The sequence below is a fragment of the Kogia breviceps genome, chromosome 10 (genome assembly GCF_026419965.1).
Source record: "Kogia breviceps isolate mKogBre1 chromosome 10, mKogBre1 haplotype 1, whole genome shotgun sequence".
Classification (NCBI taxonomy): Eukaryota; Metazoa; Chordata; class Mammalia; order Artiodactyla; family Physeteridae; genus Kogia; species Kogia breviceps.
The window spans coordinates 1,644,929-1,664,845 of NC_081319.1; the positions used below are offsets into that span (position 1 = coordinate 1,644,929).

The 19,917-nt window shown below is 54.0% G+C and overlaps 1 protein-coding gene across 1 annotated transcript; it reads left to right on the forward strand.

Annotated features, from left to right (window-relative positions):
* The first annotated feature begins 1,521 nt into the window (after positions 1–1,521).
* SEC61A1 (SEC61 translocon subunit alpha 1) lies at positions 1,522–16,128 on the forward strand. Its single transcript, XM_059077960.2, has 12 exons — positions 1,522–2,241; positions 2,412–2,479; positions 4,930–4,995; positions 5,083–5,161; positions 6,325–6,456; positions 8,110–8,219; positions 8,490–8,643; positions 10,449–10,609; positions 11,788–11,985; positions 12,197–12,388; positions 12,782–12,858; positions 14,220–16,128. Exons 1-12 carry the CDS (start codon positions 2,235–2,237, stop codon positions 14,404–14,406), a joined length of 1,431 nt encoding a protein of 476 aa, XP_058933943.1. The 5' UTR covers positions 1,522–2,234; the 3' UTR covers positions 14,407–16,128.
* Positions 16,129–19,917: the final 3,789 nt, after the last annotated feature.

A 19,917-nucleotide genomic window follows, 5' to 3' on the forward strand; every position in this document is an offset into this window, starting at 1 on the left:
TTATACAGTGCTAAAAATTCCGACAGTTCCTCTGTATCTTTTTGACTGCTTTATCCTCACTTTGATGACATTTTGGGAGTTTTAAGTTTCCAAATGTTTAACATATGAAACTGATTACATTTTAAATTTCTTCCTCATTAATGACCACAAATTTTTTTTCAATTGAACCATACGTTTTAACAGCATCTTGATGAAATATACATGTTTAGCACTTTGATCTTTTAACACTTAACTTTTGAGCACTATTTGCAGCCAAAATTTGTCATTAGCGCTAACACAAATTCCTGGTTGAAAAAAATCGTCATTTTTCACTCCAGAAATACAGATTTTATGTAATAAAATGTATTTAATACAAGTTTTATTTTGTGCAGATTCTTGCACAGTATCAAAACAAGTTCCAGGCTGGGACTCACTACTACTGTAATTCCTTCTTTGTTCTGCAGATTAACAAGACTCACATTTATTATATATGAAACTCCTAAAAATTTATCAAGATTTTGTTGCCTCTTCATTTTAGTATTTGTTAATATTTATAATAAAATCTTAAGTGTATAAGTAAGTATAAATACACTGCACGCCTGTTACTGTAATTCAAAAGAATTACACTATGCTAACAAAATTATTTTTAGTGATTCTCCTAAAGCAATTTTTGTTAACACATGCAACTTAGCCAGTCGCTTCAGTGACACGAGATGTTCCTCAGATGTGGCTACAACAGGCCATTTTTCTATGGTACTAACGTCCTAAAACTGTCAGTACAAACCCAAGTTTATATGAAAATTTAAATTAGCTAATTGTGACTGTACAGTTACTATGATACTATTTACCATGCAGCATTTCAACATTTTCACCATCACTATCGTGCAGGGTGCATATGGGCTAAATATCAGCTCTGATCTACCTGCTGAATTGAGTCCAAGGGCTGCCAGTTTCAGCTTCTGGTCAAAACCCCAGAAGAGATTAAGAACGGGTCCTGGATGGCAAGATGGGGCTGCATCTCAGAAGCAGCCCTATGACAGTAGTCGTGCTTACTTTGTTTTAATGTGAGGAATGCATATCAAGCGATGCCACACCTGGGTCACTTCACTGAAGTTCCTGCCCGCCTCCTGCAGTCATTTGAATTTTCCACCCATAGGTTAGGTTTTCACAAAAGGACTTCCCGTCTTAGAAAAAATCCTGAGGCAAAGATTCACAAATGCTGGCTACCTGCTAGAAATGGGAGGGAAAGGAAGAACAGAAACAGCAATCCCTAAATTAATACTGCACAAAGCATCTAGCCACATCGGCATCTCCAACTCCGACTGGTCCAGCTCCAGACTGCGCTCCACGAACCTCCCCTAACCCCAGGCAGCGGCGCCCACCTCCTCTAGATGCTGACAGCACGAGGTCTCTTCCCTCAGACTACCTATCACGTGGCACCCGTGATCACAGGTGCCTCGGAAATAAACTTCAAAAGCCCCGTCTGGCACCCCTCGCCCCACCCACCGGCCCCAAGAACTTGAAGGCTTATCCCTCTCCTTCACACAGCCCCGGCTCCAGCCAAGCAGGAATCCTCTCCCCAGAGATCTCGGGCAGGCACAGCGCCTGCCGTGCTCGCAACAGTTCCTCCCCCGGGACGCCTCCTCCGGGAGGCCTCCCTGGACTCCCCGGGCCTGCTGACCACGACCTCATCCCCTCCCTCCAGTTGGCGGGGCCCGCGCCCCGACTGGCCCCAGGTTCGCTCAATGACCCCACAAAGGGGTGTCCGTCAGCCCCGCTGCCGCGCACCTGCTGGGCGCCGGGCACCGAGGCGGCGCCGGGACAGGCCGGCCCCATGGCGCTCACTGTCTACACCAGCGAAGCAAGTTACCGGTGCCGTGAAAGGAACTGAGGGAAGCCAGCGCCCCGCTCAGCGTCCCCGCCCGGAGCTCACGGCTCAGTCTGCGCAGGCGCATACCCCCATCCCGGCGTGCCCCGCGCCCTCCCGCCCCGCCCCACCCCTCCGGCCCTCCCTCCGACAGGCCCCGCGGCCTCGCTGCACGCCGGGAGTTGTGGTCTAGGCGTGGGCGGCGCGCGCGGCTGAAGCGCGTGGCAGGAAGCGGAAGCGGAAGCGGCCGCTGCGGCGCTAGCACTGACGTGTCTCTCGGCGAGGCGCGGCGCTCCAGAGCGGGACTGGCGGCTCCGGAGCCGCTGTCGGAGCGTAGCGGAGTCGGAGCGCGACCCGGAGGCCGACCCGGAGCCGAGCAGCCGCCGCCATGGCGAGTGAGTCCCTCGGGGCAGCCCGGGCGCGGCCGGTGCGGGCGGGATCTCTCTCCCCCGGCCGTGAAGCCCACTTGGCCCGCGCCCCTGCCCCACCTGGCCCCGCGGACGGCTTCCCGGGGCGGCGCGGGGTGCTCCAGCCCTAACTTTACTCTTCTCTCTTCTCCCCAAAGTCAAGTTTCTGGAAGTCATCAAGCCCTTCTGTGTCATCCTGCCCGAAATTCAGAAGCCGGAGCGGAAGGTGAGTCCGGGGAAGGTTTGGGGAAACTTCCTGCGCCCCGTTAAAGTGGCCCCAACTTGCCGAGTGGACGCCTCCTTCCCCCGAGGGTGGTCCGGGTGGCCTGCTTGGTGGGAGCCTCCACCGAGCCGCCGAGCTTCGATTGGAGCATTCTCCGTGGAAGTTACTCGGGCGGGCAGAGCCTCGGGTTTGCTCTGTCCCGAGGTGGATCCCGGCCTGAGTAACGCCTCGAGAGCCTCAGGTACTCGGGTTGAGCGCCCCTTCCCGCTTCAGCTCCCGCAGAAGCTGATCGTGGGCGGGTCGTTCTTTTAGGAGATGCTTTTTGTATCCAGCTGCTACAAGGAGCTAAGAGCAGTCACTTTACTCTGTACGGTCGAGTTTGTGCCTTTTCCGTGGGCCATCACCTTGCTGAGAATAAGGGCATTTTGTGACCCCTGCTTTTACAGCAGGTGCATTAAAACATGGAAAGATAGAGATGTAGAGCTGTGTTGAATCTTTATCAGAATTTCCGCTGCTGCACAGGTTCGGGCCGAGACAGTGTTGCCAGTGTAAGTAAAGCTATGAAACCATGAAGAAAAGTTTCATTGGGTTCTTACAGAGAATTAATAGGAATGTTTCTGTCCTCACGTTCTTTGCATCGGCCCCACATACGTGCTGCCTTTGATGGTCAAATATGCAAAGTTGTGTGTGTGTGTGTGTGTGCCCTCAGTGTGGTAGAAATGGCGGGGCTCTGGAGGCAGGCGCGCCTGGGACCCACCCTTCACACAGCCTCTTGGTAGCTGTGTGACCTTGGCCTTGTAAGTGAGTGTGGTACATGAAGCAGTGGCAGTATGTGCAGGGTACAGCAGTGGCTCCAGAAGGGATTAACCCTGGAAGACATGATGTCTGATGGCGGCCTTGAAGGAGGAATAGAAGTGTCCTTGAAGGAAGGGCAAGGAATTCTAGGGTAAGAAATATAGAGTGTGCTAAGGCAGAGAAAACCAGTGTGGGGGGTGGGGGGGTGTTAGGTGTGCTTCAGTGTTGATAGAACGGAAAGGATGGGTGGGGACCAGTGGGAGCCGTAGGAGCCGGAGCCAGACAGAATAGAAAACTGCTCTGGGGTAGGGTAGAGGGTGAGAGCGGTGGAGGGGCTTCTGCGAGAGTGAACTGTGGGAGTGGCCTAGGAGATGGGGGTGGATGGCGGGCTGTTGAGAGGTAGCGTGACAAGCCTTGGATAAACAGTTTTGGATGTTTTGCTGTTGAATTTGGCCGCATCCAGGAGAGGAGACTTGGTTGTTTAAAAATGAGGAGTCTCGTAAAACGCGTTCACTCCTTTCCCATAAAGCGTCATTTCCATACAAGCTTGTTGTGTTACCGGTCAGCCTGCCGTGGTGTTGCCCTCCTCGGCCTCCTTCGGATTTCTTGGTGGGATCAGATGACCAGAGGACGAGTTCCGTGAATTCAGCCCAGCTGCACGTGGAGTAGCTGAATGTCGAGTCCCTGTGCATTTGAGTGGTTGTCTTGTCGAGGCCTGTCTACGGTGGTCAACAAGGAGGCGCTGCGGCCCCACGCTGACCAGAGAGCCAGGACTGCAACTCCATGCTCATTCAGACTGCAGCTTAAAAGTGTTTTTTAAGAGCACGATTTTGTCCATTTAGTACTGTTGCTTACAAGGTATTTCCATGTTAAGATCCTTAGTCCACACAATAATTGCTGTGTGTTTTTTTAAGCCCTTGAAAGCCATTCTTGCTGTGCAGGTAGCAGGTGCTAGTGAAGACACTTAGGTTTTAGAGCAGAGGAGCCGTGGGCAGGGGGGTCTCAGCTTTCCTAACGATGCGTATTGGTCTTCCGTAAGATGACTGAACAGTCACCTATCCTAAAGTGAAACAGATGCTACTAGTCGTTAGTGAGTAGGTTGAACACGCAGCTCTTTCACTCTTCCAGCGTTTATCACATTCTTTTACCCTAAATCCATGGAGAATACACAAAGAAACAATCACAGATTGCAAATTAGTGGACTCCAGAATAACAAGATTTTGTCAGTTACAAAACCTTTGCCAATGAGAAGTCCTGCTCATGTGTTGTAAAGGCTGGTCTGATTTGGGAATCCCTTTCTGTGGCAACATTCTTTGATCTTGGGTCTGATCCTCAACTGTTCCTGATGATGGGTAAGAGCACAGGCTTTGGAGTCAAACCCATTACAGCTGTGGGATTTGGGACAAATTTCTTAGTTTTTCTAAGATTCAGTTTTCTTGTTGGAAAATAATCAGATAATGTTATGTGGTGTGAGGATTAAATGAGATGATGCGCGTGAAGGTCTTTGCACCTGTGCCTCTTGTGCGTAGAAAGCGTACAATACGTGTCCTTACTCTTGGTGCATGGTTTCCAGCGTTCAGGGCTCCGGCCAGAGTCTGTTTCTGTTAATTTGCTTATGAAGATAACTTGTTGCCTTAATTGGCTCTATTCTTCTGTAGATTCAGTTTAAGGAGAAAGTGCTATGGACCGCCATCACCCTCTTCATCTTCTTGGTGTGCTGCCAGGTGAGCGCGCGTTTGGTGTTCCAGGGTTGGGGTGGGGCTGTGAGGGGCCAGAGACAAGTGTGCGGGCTGCTCTCTGCTTGTTTCCAGATCCCCCTGTTTGGAATCATGTCTTCAGACTCAGCCGACCCTTTCTATTGGATGAGAGTGATCCTCGCCTCTAACAGAGGTAGGGCTGGCCCTCTGCATCCCCTGTACTGTGTGCGCTTCACTGGCCTCCTTCAGCTAAAGTACAGGCCTTGGCTTTACAAAGGGTTCGGAGCGTGCCGTGCGGAAACGTAGCCTTAGCAAATGCCAGCTTCAGCGCCCAGACACGTCATCCTATTCAGAATTGCTTTGCATGCAGTACAAAACCTGTAACAGCGGGCTTCCCTGGTGGCACAGTGGTTGGGAGTCCGCCTGCCGATGCAGGGGACGCGGGTTCGTGCCCCGGTCCGGGAGGATCCCACGTGCCGCGGAGCGGCTGGGCCCGTGAGCCGTGGCCGCTGAGCCTGCGCGTCCGGAGCCTGCGCTCCGCAACAGTGAGGGGCCCGCGTACCGCAAAAAAAACCCACAAAAAACCTGTAACAGCAAGATAAGTCTACATCACAGAGAATTTCTGAAAACGTGGAAAGACTAGAATGCTTTTTAAGCAGCTGAAATGCTGCCATGCCTACCTGTCTGTTTCCTGTTTTGATAACATTCTTTAGAATATGTAATTTGTTTCTCAGCCGCGTCTTTTCCATATCTACAGGTTACACGCACATGTCCCCCCAAAATAAATATATAACAGTGTACTGTACACTCTAACCAGTTACCTACTTGGGGTGAGGCGGGATTTTGAATGCTTATGCTGATAACTGCTTTTGATTAACTCATTTTTAAAATACGTTTCAAATTAAGTTCCAAACCAGTTGGAAGTATAGCCCATTTTAGCATAATGGAAATAGAGGTTTATTCACAACTAGATAGAATTGTACTGGCCTCCTTTCCAGACTCTGGAAATTATTTGAATGTTATCCTTTTTTATTAACTGATGAAGAGACGACGCTTTCTTATCTCTGTACAACCAGCAGGAATCTGTTTATGGTGAATTTAAACGCAGCGATCAGTTTAAATGCCATGCGGTTCCCTGAACAGAATAAGATGTTACCTGGCAGACCGGACAGAATGCATTGCATTCCCCCCTGATTGCTGATATTGGGGTTATTCTCTGAATCAAACACTGCTGGCAAACTGAAACGCACTGGGTTTGTGTCGGGCACATGGTCCAGTTTCACTCATTCCTTTTCTTAATGATGTCTTGCTTCTCCATGCCAACTTCGGCTGTACTTTGCCTCCCCTTTCCGTAAGGCACACTGATGGAGCTGGGTATCTCTCCCATTGTCACCTCCGGCCTCATCATGCAGCTCCTGGCTGGCGCCAAAATAATTGAAGTTGGCGATACCCCAAAAGACCGAGCCCTCTTCAACGGAGCCCAAAAGCGTAAGTGAGATTTTGAATGATGTTCAGATGTCTGTAGTTGAGAATTTGAACTTGCTGCAAAGTTCGGGGCATCAGAAGTCCTTTTGGTTTTGAGGGGAGGGGGTTGTCGTAAGCTCCGTGGCCCGCCAGCCCTGCCTGGCCTGGCTCCGCGGCCTGTGTTAGCCAGAGAGCACTCGAGGCGGCTGGGCAAGGCAAAGGACGGCTGTCGTGCCCCGAGGCTGCGTGGTCCAGGGAGGTCACCAGCCGCCGCCACAGTTTCCTTAGCACTTAGGAGGAGATAATGTCTCCTTCAGAGCCGTGGGAAGAATTCATTTGAATAATGTGTGTACAACATCGGTGAGTGCCTGGCATGTACTAGTTACTTGGCAAGGGTTGTATTTCTTTTTTCTGGGAGTTTAAAAGGATTCACCTTAGGCGAAGGATGGTCCTCTCAACTTAGCTCTGCCAATTACCAGCTCTGTGACTTCGGGGCAAAGTTAGATGACAGTTCTTACGTCCCAGTTTCCTCGTCTATAAAAATGGGGATAGTAATGGTACTTGCACAGTAGTAAGTAATAAGCGGCACTGGTAACAATGCCCAGTCATCAGAATTCACCGAGCTCAGCCTGACTGTGAACTGACGCGTATTAATTAGGATGATGTTTGCAGGGTCCTACCCAGTCGTGTGTCCTTCCCTACCAGCATGCTCTGCAGATCTTCAGTTAGTGTGTGAAAGAGTTGAGTAAGAAAGAGCAATCTGACGTTAACTTGTCAGTTTCAGACACAAGTTAGGATTTTAAAATACATATGTGTGTGATTTGTCAGAAGTACGAATCAGCTGTTTCCTCTTTGGTCTTGGACAGTTTTTTTAGCTTTTCTCTGCTGTTTTTTCTGCCTTAAGAATTCAGTCTTACTGAGCACTTCTTAAGAAGTCAAATAGGGACTATATTTGACAGGCACTTGGAGTAAAATTTTAGTTTTTTGGCAAACTAAGCAGAAAAGCTGAAATGGAAGCCTAGTCCCATACTAAGAGATCCATCTAGCATCGTGGACTCCGTAAAAATGAGTGGATTCCATTGTGCATCACAGTGACGTGTAGTGAGTGATACAGGATACAAGACCATCTACTAAAAGGAGAACCTCCCTTAGGAGAGCTCTGTGGCGGGAGAAGTGGGCTAAGTGAATTGGTGGCACTGTGAGTTCTTCCCTTAATTCACACGTTAAGCAAACCGGGAAGGGATTACTTTACCCCAGTTAGTGCTCTGCGCCCTGGACTCAGACCTGAAGCGCAAGCCTGTCGGGCGGCCTGGGCGAGGCGTTCCCGCAGCGCCCGCGCTACCTGATGAGCTGAGCGTGGGGGCTGCAGGCTGGGGCATCTGAGTGTCTGTCCTGCTTCAACGCTTTTCCTCCTCCCATCACCGAGCGGAAGTGAATTTAGCAGGAGGTGGAATCAAAGAGCTCACGCGCTTCTGTTGCAAGCGTTTGAGTTATCGCGTATTATTGTCACGTTGACCGTGCGGTTGTTGAGTGTTTCCTGGATGAGCCCCTGGCGGCGGGGTCAGGCGTCTTCACCTTGGTTCTCCCAGTGCCCGGCGCGGAGCCCGTGTCTGGTAAGTGTTTCCTCCAGGGCCGGGTGGTGGCGCACCCTGAGAACACTTTCCTTCTGACCTCTAGTGTTTGGCATGATCATTACCATCGGCCAGTCCATCGTGTATGTGATGACGGGGATGTACGGAGACCCTTCTGAGATGGGTGCCGGGATCTGCCTGCTGATCACCATTCAGGTAGGTTCGGCCGGCACCCGCTCTGCGGCGCCCTCACACCCACACCTGCCAAACAGCAGATCGGAATCCAGCATAAACGAACTCCTCCTGAGAAGCCCGAGCCCTGTGTCTGCCCTCCTGCATTCACAGAGGAGCCTGCACCAGCCAGTGCCCCCTCAGCCTCCAGGGCCCACGGCAGAGAAGCCGGTTCCTGAGCAGGGACGGCACCACGCCGTGCGGAGCTGCGCTGCAGTCTCTGTGTTTCTTTACTTTGTTTTTTAACATTCACAGCTCTTTGTTGCTGGCCTAATTGTCCTGCTTTTGGATGAACTTCTGCAAAAGGGGTACGGCCTGGGCTCTGGGATCTCCCTCTTCATTGCCACAAACATCTGCGAGACCATCGTGTGGAAGGCGTTCAGCCCCACCACTGTCAACACCGGCCGAGGTGAGACCCTTGGGGACACGGTGCCCTCGGCACGTCTCTTCTCATTGTCCTCCGTGCATCTGTGAAGTGTTCTAAAACACACGTTTACGCGCGTGATGATACGTAACTTGCATTTTTTACCTCAAGACTACGTCGTAGACATTTGCCCTGCCCGAGCACATTATCCTGCCTCATTTTTCTGAGCACAGCGTGAATTTCACTGCCAGGATGAAGCAGGTTCCTTCAACAAGCCTTCCTCTGGTGGACGTCTAGGTTTCCAGCCTTTGCTGCTATTACAGCAGTAACACAGTGAACATCCTCACATGTTCATCTTTACTTTTTTTTTTTTTTTTTTTTTTGCGGGGCCCAGCCGCTCCGCGGCATGTGGGATCTTCCCGGACGGGGGCACGAACCCGCGTCCCCTGCATCGGCAGGCGGACTGGACTCCCAACCACTGTGCCACCAGGGAAGCCCCATCTTTACATGTTTTGACAGTTGCTCTCAGTGAACAAGTTTCTAAAAATGAAATCACTGAACTAAAACACTTGGTCATGCAGAGGGCATCTCTGTAAAAGAGGCAGGAACTTTGGTGCTCATGAGCTGGGCTCAGATGCTGGCTGTGCCCTTGGCTGCCAGGATTCAGTGACAAATAACATGAAATTGTGTGATGCCTGGCTCACAGGAGATGCTTGGCAAATGTGAGTATTCTATCTTAATACCCATGAAGAGTGCCAAGGAAATCTTGTTACAGAGGATTTTTTTTTTTTTTTTTTTTTTTGTGATATGCGGGCCTCTCACTGTTGTGGCCTCTCCCGTTACGGAGCACAGGCTCCGGACGGGCAGGCTCAGCGGCCATGGCTCACAGGCCCAGCCGCTCCGCGGCACGTGGGATCTTCCCAGACCGGGGCACGAACCCGTGTCCCCTGCATCGGCAGGCGGACTCTCAACCACTGCGCCACCAGGGAAGCCCCACAGAGGATGTTTTTAATGAAAACTTCTAAATGCTCAGGGAAGTATGACTTATTAGGAAAGGAAAATCAGCTTTTTTCATCACTAAATAAGTTATTCACTCAAAAGAGTCCCGTGAGAAATAAATATCCATGCACACTTGACTTTTCTTTGAAGTGAATGCTGGAAACAGAGTCCCTGACCTGCAGAGGCCACATAATCTCATTAGTAAGACTAAAAATAGGTCCCCAGACCAAAGAAGGCCGTTCTTGCTCTTTTCCTTGGGCCTCTGTGGAGCTCGCTCTGCTTCCCGGCCATGTTTTCCTGGCTCTGTTGCCGGCCTGCATCCTTGGGCGCGCTCTTGTGGTAGGGTGCGAACTCCGCTAGAGATCGGCCGTGTGGTGGGCACACGTGTCGTCCGTTCTGCTCGGCCGTCGGTGTGAGGAGCAGAGAGCCCAAGCCCGCCTTGTCCAGGCAGCCTGCACCCCAGAGCTGGGGGCCCGTGCTGCCCGGCAGTCCCCAGGGACGTGGGTTAGGCAGCTCTGAGCCCCTCCTCAGGCAGGACCCCTTCGGCTAGAGCTCAGCAGACCCTGCGGTTAGGACTTTGCAGTGGAATGTTCCACACATCTGGTGGCCATTGACTCACAAGCCAAAAAACTAAGATCATTTAATTCAAAGAGGCAGAATAGCCTATTTCTGCAGGTTGAAATCTGCACAGAAGAGACAGGAACGAGGGCTGAGAGCCCTCACTGTGTCCCTGTGGTTACAGGAGCAGGCACTGTGAGTCACAGAACTAATTCCGTCTCCTCTCGGCTTCGGCCGCTAGGAAGCTTAGAGCCAAACTGAGTCGCTTGTTCCTTTACCTTCGCCTGTAACAGGAATGGAGTTTGAGGGCGCCATCATTGCGCTGTTCCACCTGCTGGCCACACGCACGGACAAGGTCCGAGCCCTTCGCGAGGCGTTCTACCGCCAGAATCTCCCCAACCTCATGAATCTCATCGCCACCATCTTTGTCTTTGCGGTGGTCATCTACTTCCAGGTGCGTTCAGACCCAACCCCGGGCAGTTCCGACGTCTGCATTGAAGGCACAGAAGGCCTCGCTGTGCGCGTCCCACGTCCACACCCCAGGGGCAGCGGGACCCCTCGTATCGCACTGAAATGATGAAATGGCATTTGAAGGAGCGGGTTCCGTGGCATCACGGGCACTTGCCTGAACTAACACGGTTGAGGCAGATACGACGTTTCTGAAACCATGTTCCTTTGGGCTGGGGCTGTCCGCAAATAGAGAAGTTTATTTTCAAGGTCTTACAGCTCAAGAGAAGTGAAACGTAATCAAAGCCTAAGACCTCACTGCTGTCCTACCCAAAGTTGGTCGGTGCTTCTAGGCAGAGTATCCTCATCCTCCTAAGCCTCTCACCTTTCATGTTGTGAGTCTGTGTGACTGGCTTCTGAACAAGAGGCCTGAACTGCCCGTTGCCTTTCTGTAGTTGGATTGCTCTTTGTATTCTCTGATCAGCCGCTTTGTATCCTGACATTTACTGAAAAGAAAAGAAGGGACAGCCATTGAGAAAGCAGTTTAATGCTTGTGAAGAGGTACTTATACCACCACGTGCTGAGGACCGAACACATCCGTTCCCTCAGCCAAGACTGTTAGTCAGATGCCTGGTGAATGACAGGCTAACTCTTCCCGGGCTTGGGGTCGGATCGTTAAGATTTTATTTTAAATCTTCTATACTCTGAACTCTTCTAGGCACTGGGAGACTGTAAAAAGTACATAAAGGAGACCGTTTCCATTCTCCAGGGGTTTCAGAGGGAGCGGTTATATTCATGGGAAAGTAGAAGAGCCTAGGTTTTCCGTAATGACAAAGAACACCCTGAAGGTGGCCGTGCTGGCTGTGAGGCGAGGGCGTGGAGGCCCTGTCCGGCCTCGGTCGGGGCGCGGGGAGGGCGCTGAAGCGCGCGCCGGTACTTCCTGCGTATTCCCCGTAGACGTGGCTGTCACGTGGTGGGCTTTGTTTTTGACAGAGCGTGCTGTGCTCAGGGGCATTTTAAGCCAGCCTGTCGGGACCCTTCTGTCGGTGTGCCCCCAGGTGCAGTGCTGGCTGGGGAGGGGATGTGGGGGCCTGGCACCGCCGCTCGGGGCAGCTCCCTTGGGGCACGCCTGGCACGAGGCTGGAGCCGAGGCAGTGAGGGCGTTTGGCTCTGTTGGCTTCTCAGGGCTTCCGTGTGGACCTGCCCATCAAGTCGGCTCGCTACCGAGGCCAGTACAACACCTACCCCATCAAGCTCTTCTACACCTCCAATATCCCCATCATCCTGCAGTCCGCCCTCGTGTCCAACCTCTACGTCATCTCCCAGATGCTGTCCGCCCGCTTCAGTGGCAACCTGCTGGTCAGCCTGCTGGGCACCTGGTCGGTAAGTACAGCGGCTCCGGAAGCCAGACGTTTCGCCCAGAGATGCTTTTGAATTGGGCCTATTCCTGGCTCACCTGAAAGCTTCTTTTCGGTTAAGAAGCCTGCACTGTGGGCACTTGGGCAAAGCTGTTCTTTCCCACCTGCTCGGAAGTGTCTTTGTCCTGCCGCTGAGGTGGGGGACGGCACTCACGGGCTCTCGCGAACCCTCCCAGGACACTTCTTCTGGCGGCCCGGCACGCGCCTATCCCGTTGGCGGCCTCTGCTATTACCTGTCTCCTCCCGAGTCTTTCGGCTCCGTCTTGGAAGACCCCGTCCATGCGGTCGTGTACATAGTGTTCATGCTGGGCTCCTGCGCCTTCTTCTCCAAGACGTGGATTGAGGTCTCAGGCTCCTCTGCCAAAGACGTGAGTGTGAGCGACTGCTTCTGGAGGGGGGCCAGCCGGGGACCGGTGTTTCCCTCCTGCAAGTGGCATCAGGGCCTTCGGCCTGTCCCCCCTCCTGGGATGGTGGCCTGGGAACGCGCGCGGCACTTTGTCCTCGTTAGGGCCGGTTCCAGAGCGTTCGTGGCCGTGGACGGAGCCCAGAGTAAATGAATCCATGCTCGCCTGTGAAGCTGCAGCCAAACTAAAACTAGACTTGCTCATCTGACATCTTTGTGGCCGTTTTAAAGTTACCTTCACCCATGTCGTTAGGGGTGCTGGGGAGGGGAGTCTGTGGCTGGTACCACCGTGAACTGTCTACCTGGCCCTCGACTCCACGTCTGAACTTGAACGTTGTCCTTGATGGGCATCACGCAGGTGGCAAAGCAGCTGAAGGAGCAGCAGATGGTGATGAGGGGCCACCGAGAGACGTCCATGGTCCACGAACTCAACCGGTGAGTGGCGGCCGGCCCTGGCAGGCTGACGGGTTTCCCCGCGGCTTCCAGCCGCTCTCGGTGAGCTTGCTGAGGCTCATCGACGCTGGACGGAGCACATCGGCACACGCGGCACCGCTCCTCAGAGGCGGCCACGTAGCGGGAGACGGAGCGTGTGTCCAGGTGGCCTCAGGGCAGCCGCTGAGGCTGCTGACCGCGTGGGACCTCGCCGTGCTCCTGCGGGCAGCGTTCTGCGGGGGCCCTCCAGGAGGAGGCGGGGAGCGTCAGGCTTCTGCAGGGGCTTCCGAGTTCGGGTGAGCCTAGGGAGGCTGGCAGAGAGCACAGGGAGGGCTCAGCATTTGGAAGGTCAGTGCCAGAGGCCGAGACCCACCGGTCGGGGCGGAGGGGCGGGGCGGACATCGCGAGTCTGGGCAGAGGTGCTGAGGCCAGGTGGGGCAGTAACCTGGGGACACAGGAGAGGCCGCGGCACTTGGCCACCCGCTGGGGGGAAGGTGGGGGTGAGGAGAGCACCGCAGTCTGCAGGCCTCTCCCCTCACAGTGGGGCTGCCTTTTGGGCAGCCAGGTTGGCCGTAGTGAGTGTCTTAGACTTTTAAGCCAACTTGTTTCAACTCATTTCTTCCACCATCGCTGGACGAACGTGAATGGTTTCCTGTAGAAGTCTATGTACAGGATCGGGTTTTGTAATGAGGACCAGGTCGGTCCCGGGGACCACAGCTCGCTCGCCTCAACCGCAAGTCAGTGTGGCAAGTGCCAGATCATCTTCTGATCCCAGCAGAGATGCTGGGCCATTTTGTTCATTCCCTTAAGAATTCTCTGAAGCCGAGAGAATTTATACTGCTGTTCAGTAGAAATATAATGCAAGGTGCATGTGAAAGTTTAAGTATTCTGGTAGCCACGTTAAGAAAGTGAAAAGATACACCTAAAACAGATAAAATGTTATATGTCCATTACCTCTTAATAAAAAAGAAAGCAAGAAGCAGGTGAAGTTAGTTTTAAGAATACATTTTACTTAACCCAGTATATCCAGACTCTCATTTCAAACTGACATAAGAAAAGTCATAATGAGATATTTTATGTTCGTGTCTTCAAAACCTCGTATGATGTTTTCAGCATCTGCTTTGGACTGGTCCCATTTCACTAGCCACATGTGACTCGTGTGGCCACTTACTGGACAGCAGGCCCTAGTCTAGACCGTTAAGGTGTGAGTAGACGAGACTTTATGGGGGCCATGGAGTGACCCCTAAAGGAGTCCGGTTCCTAACTCGGCGGTAAGCAGGGCGGCTGCCCGGCCCTCGCTGTAGCCTGGGGGAGGGAGGCCAGGCTGGGGGGATCTGACGTGGCCGACCCATCTCCCTGCCCAGGTACATCCCCACGGCGGCGGCCTTCGGTGGGCTTTGCATCGGGGCCCTCTCGGTGCTGGCCGACTTCCTGGGTGCCATTGGCTCTGGAACCGGGATCCTGCTCGCCGTCACCATCATCTACCAGTACTTTGAAATCTTCGTCAAGGAGCAGAGTGAGGTCGGCAGCATGGGGGCCCTTCTGTTCTGAGCCGTGGCTGCGGCCCAGGCAGAGGCGGCGCGCTCCACCACGGCCAGGAGGGAGCGAGGAGGCCACGCCGTGCGCGCTGTCGCGGGCAGTGCTGCTGCGGCCTGAGGACTTCGGTTTAATAACCTGTTTGAATTTCACATTCTTTCATTCCACTTTCTAAAATGCGAGAAATTTTTCAGTCTGCAACTTTGCTTTTCACTCTGGCATTGGCAACAGAACTGTAGAAGTGAGGTCTCACTCGGCTGACTGCCGGAAGCGACCGTGCCGTGTCCACGTCACTTCTGTGTTAACCTTTGCACCTTCTCAGTGCTATCGGCGACTGCAGCGGTCTCGACTGCTCCCCCACAAAGGGAATGTCTTGTTGGTTAGAAGCACAAACATTGTGGAAATGTCTCCGTCTCGGGTGGCAGGAGGGCGAGCACTCGGGAGCGGGTCATGTGTTTTCCGGCGCGTGTGGGCTGCTCCCTGGCACGTCCCCTTCACAGTCAGGCGGGAACGTCTGGCTTAAAACGGTTTCTCTGGAAGACACAACTGTTTTCCCTTTTAAAAGTTGTTCTTTAGGACAGAGCTCCTTCCAAAAGAAAGGGACGAATTTCCAGAAGACCACTGGCCCATCTGTGCGTTTTTCTGCCTGTGCGTGTCGGCTGGCCTGGCTGTGCCATCTCTCTCTCTCTTCAGTGATGGAGCCGGGCCACGATGCCGCAGCTCTGCGTACTCGAGCCTGGCCGAGCTAGTGGACATTGTGCGGAGGACCCTGACGCGCTGGCTGTCCAGTTCTTCCCGCTGTCACTGAACTTGCTCTCCGTGGTGTGTCCCTTCCCACTCGCCTCCCGAGAGGGGAGGTGCTGTGGCTGGCCTCAGGTGCTACCTTGTAGGCTGAAGACTTCCCACTGGTATTTTTTTAGAACATTTTTACTGTGCTTAGGACCAAACGCAAGCGAAGTAAATGACAAGATGGCTCTGATCTCTGCTTTCACCAAAACTGCCCGGCAGAGACGGGGGCCCAGGCCCTAGATCTGTGGTGAAATCAGGGTCAGAGAGATTTTTTTTTTTTTTTGCCAAGTTTCACCCACGTTTGATATGAAAAGACTCACAATTTTGTGTAAGATAAATAGTTTGCAATAACAGGTGACCTAGACTTTAGGAATTAAAACCTCTCCAAGGCCTTTAGGGAGGCCCCTCTCGGGGACCAGCAGCGCTTGGCTGCAGAGACGGCAGAGGTGAGCTCTGCAGCCTGACGGCTCCTCCCTGCCCCGCGGAGAAAGCAGACCCCACCAGCAGCGGTGCACAGCAGCCTTCAAAGCACAGAGCCAGTTGAGGTGGCCAGCTTGGCCACCCGCCTGAGTCCACGGGCTCTGAGACCTCACTGGCTGTGCTGCCCGAGAGACAGGCCAACCAAGGGACAAGAAGAGACTTGCCCAGCGCCACCCGGCAAGTTGGCGGCAGAGCCCGGATGGGCCCACAGCCCGTCGACCCCAGGCCAGGGCGCCCACCGTACCACACGTGGCCTTGTTCGACCCAGTCCCGAGCGGAGACCTGGCGCCCCTGCAGCCCTGCTGCAGCCTCTGACCACCGCGTGGCTCGGGCTCCTGCCCTGCGGTCACTGGTCACGGGGGCGTGGGGCTGACCCCAGCTTTCAGGGGACTGTCACTGTGGACGCCAAAATGGCATAACTGAGATAAGGTGACTAAGAGACAAATAAAGCCAACTTTTTACAAGCCACCTGCTGGAGTTCTCTTGGTTTTCAGTTCTCCTGTGTTACCAAGGCCAGTGAGGAGGGTGGGGCCTTGGGTGCCTTCGGGGTGTGTGGGGTGAGCCTTGGGCCCTGGTTTTGCACGGGGTTCCCAGGTCCCCCCTCGATGGAAGTCCCTCCTCAGAAAGGCGCGCCCCTGGAAAGCTTCCTTGTCCCGGTGATGGTGCCAGCTGCACGCTCGGGTGTTTGGTGCTGAGCGCTTGGGCCGTTCCAACCCCCGCAGGAATGGACGGTGGGGCGACGTCTGCCCTGTGAGCGCAGCGCCCTCCAGCCCTCCCGAGTCCAGGCTAGGAGGCACTGCTGCCCTTGGCTGAGACGAGCGACCCGACGCACCGAACCTGTAGGCCTAGGAGGGTCTCCGCCCCGCCCTGGGCCCCCGGCATCTTGTGGACCGCAGAGGAGCGCGCGGTGGCTGCTCCCTCGGATGTGCTATGCAGAAAGGCCCCCAACTGCTTCCACTGAGCGGAATGGCAGGCGTTTCCAGGGTGAAGTGAGAGAAGACCTCCCGCTCGCCCGCGTTATGAAGCCAACGCGCCCGTCCGGACGAGGCCTCACCCCAAGCCCTCCACCAGCACCCTTCTCCGTGGCCTCCGAGGACACGTGGCTGGCCTTCCTCCTGAACCGGCTCAGCCTCAGCGTTTCCACATAGAGCCTTAGACCTCGTCTTGGAAATCTGATCTCTGAGGTGCTGTGCGGCCAGGGCAGGAGGTCCCCTGGGAGCCCTGGAGGGATGGGGCCAGGGACCTGGCCTGTGCAAGGCGGCGCGCAGCCACAGGAGCCAGGCGAGCAGTCACTGAAACTCGAGGCGGGCAGGCGGCCCTGTTCGGACCTCCAGAAACTCAAGTCAGAAAAGCTCCTGCCCACAGGAAGCATGCATCCCCTCACCGCCCTGCGGTCTGGCTGTGCCCGTGGCCGGGAGCAGAGCCGGGGCGAGCAGCCGCGTGCGTGGCTCAGGTGACGTGGGCAGCCCCTCGGCCCTCACTGCCTGCCTGTGGCCTCTGTGCTGGGAGCCGTGGAGCAGCTCTCCTCCCCTGCGGGGCGGGCCGTGCACCGGCCACCGGCCACCGGCGAGCTCGTCCTCCCACGGCTCCCGAGAAGAACCAGGCCCCGGGAACTAGGCTGCGGCCAACGGTCACACAGCCCCTCCTGCAGGCACCTCTGCCAGGGGCCTCGTCGGGGCAAGGACTGAGGGGCCCGGGGAAACGCGCCCCACTCCAGTCAGCCGGCCCTGCTCCAGTCCCACCGCCGGCCCCACCTGCTGACCCCGCCCCCACCCGCTGAAGGCCTTTCCTGGGCCGAGTCCCCACCGGGCTGAGTCTTCAGCAAGCTCACGTGCAGGGGAAACGGGTGAGCTGCGCATCTCCACCCGAGGGGTCAGCCCATGGCCCAGGTTAGAGGCTGGCTTCCTGACGCGAGAGCCAGGGGGTGGGCGTGTGACAACGTCCAAGGGTCAGCAGAAGCCTCGGCGCACCATGCAACACGCACCAGTGCCTGGTTCCGGAGAGTCCCAGACGGACTGTCACTGGGCAGTGCCCCCCTCACTCCCCTGCCCCAAACCCTCTGGGACGTGCCATCACCCCGCCCCGAGCCTGTGGCCAGCACACCTCCATGTCACCCATTCCTTTCACCCGGCACACAGCAGGTCCCGGGGTACACGGGCCGACAGCTGTGTCCGCCCTCAGAAAGCCACGTCCTAACAGTTGGGGTTCTGTGGTGCCCACCAAGCCTCTGGGCCTTGCCGCAGTTTCCCTGTCTGTCTGCCTGCCAAACTCCTGTTCATCCTGCGAAGTCCAGCTCAATAAGGACAGAAACATCTAAAAGCCCGTAAGAAGGGAAGCGAATAAATTACAGCACATCCTTTCTGTGGAAGGGAATTAGGAGAATAGCCTTTACATCCTGGGTTAGAAGAAACTCCAAGATGTGCTGCTGAGGGGGAAAAGAAAGACAAGAAGCAGAGCAATGCATGCTACTATTTGTGTTTGAAGGTAGAGTCAGGAGAGGGATAAAAAATTGACTGTACATCATGAAAAGGCCTAGCAAGTTCTCATGAAACTAGACATCTACGTATCCTATGCTCAGCTGTTCCACCCCTGGGTATTTACCCCAGAGAAACAGGATGGGATGCCACCCAGAGACTCGTACAAAAAAACGAATGAACAAACAGCGCTGCCCCACACAGCATCACACTCCGACGTCACAACAACTGCTGACACGAGGGCTGGGATCTCACTATTCAAAGGCAGTTGAAAGAAACCAATCACAAAAGAGATGTCCTCACGCTATGATCCCATTTTTACGATGTTGCAGATCAGGCAAAGCTGATCTGTGGTGGGAAAAACCGGAACAGTGATGCCTCTGGTTAGGGTGTTGGAGATTGACTGGGCGGAGGCCTGAGGGAGCTTTCTGGGGGTGACAGGAACATGCCTCACACGACTTGGGTCATTTGTCAAAACTCATAGAATTGTCCACTTAGAGTTAGTGCAGTTCACTGTGTATACAGTTAACCTTTTAAAAAACAAACAAATACCTAACTCTAGGTAATTGTACATATGCTGAAGTATTAAAAGTACATATGCATGATGTGGCCTGATGTCTGCAACTGACTGTGAAATGCTTAAGACAGGATAAAGATGGACTGAAGGATGGAGGGAAGATGGAGAGCACGCAGGTGATACAGGGATACAGGCATTCACAGGTTCCTGCAACTTTTTTTTCCTTTTTAAAACTGCGATATAATTGACATACATTATATTCGTTTCAGGTGTACAACATGATTCAACATTTGTATATACTGCATAATGATCACCACGGTAAGTCTAGTTAACTAACATCCAACACCACGCACAGTTAGTTACACAGTTGTTCCCCTTGTGAGGAAAACCTTTTAAGACCTCTCTCAGCAACTTTCAAATATGCAATACAGTGTTATTCACTCTCATCACCATGCTCTACATTACGTCCCCAGGACTTATTTATTTTATAACTGCAAGTTTGTACCTTCACCCATGTGACCCCTTCACCCATTTCACCCAGCCCCTCCCTCCTGCCTCTGGCAACTACCGATCTGTCCCTGTATCTGCGAGCTTGGTTTTTTTTGTTCTGTTTTTTAGATTCCACATATACGTGGGATCATAGGTATCTGTCTTTCTGTGTCTGATTTGTTTCACTCGGCGTAGTGCTAAGTCGTGGATACGTAGTAAAGCCCGGGCCTCTGCCCATTCTCTCCTCTCTGCTCCAGAGCCCTGCAACTTTCCTTATCTTTGAAATTTTTCCTAATAAATGCTGGGAAGCAAGCATAGGGTGGCTGATGGCAGGGGGAGAAGGAGACTGTTCACCTACACCGCTTTGCACTTTTTACATTTTGATCCATGTTCATATATATGTATTTATATTATTTATTTATTTATTTATTTATTTATTAATTAAACGCCGAGCTCAGTAAGCTTTCCCTGACTGCTCTTCCACGTGTTTGTTCGGACACACACTCCCTCCCTGCCCGGCGGTCCTGGCCTCAGCCTCCATCGCTGGGCCCCTGGGCTCCAACCTGCCGGCCAGGCTTGCCCACACCCCTTGAGGAGGGGCGGGGCGGGCGGCGCTTTGCGCGGGCGCCGCGTGTGGGCGCTGTGGCCTCGCAGTGGCGGGCGGCGCGCGGCGGGGAGGCTGCGGAGACCCCGGAAAGGGGGAGGAGGGCCTGGCGCGACCCCAGCTGCTGTTCGCCCCCGTCACCTCCTCGGGGAAGCCCTCCAGTCCGCCCCCGA

Coding starts and splice junctions, on each gene's coding strand:
- SEC61A1 (XM_059077960.2), top strand. Junction 12,389..12,781: donor CAGGCTCCTCTGCCAAAGAC/GTGAGTGTGAGC, acceptor GGCATCACGCAG/GTGGCAAAGCAGCTGAAGGA. Junction 12,859..14,219: donor ATGGTCCACGAACTCAACCG/GTGAGTGGCGGC, acceptor CTCCCTGCCCAG/GTACATCCCCACGGCGGCGG.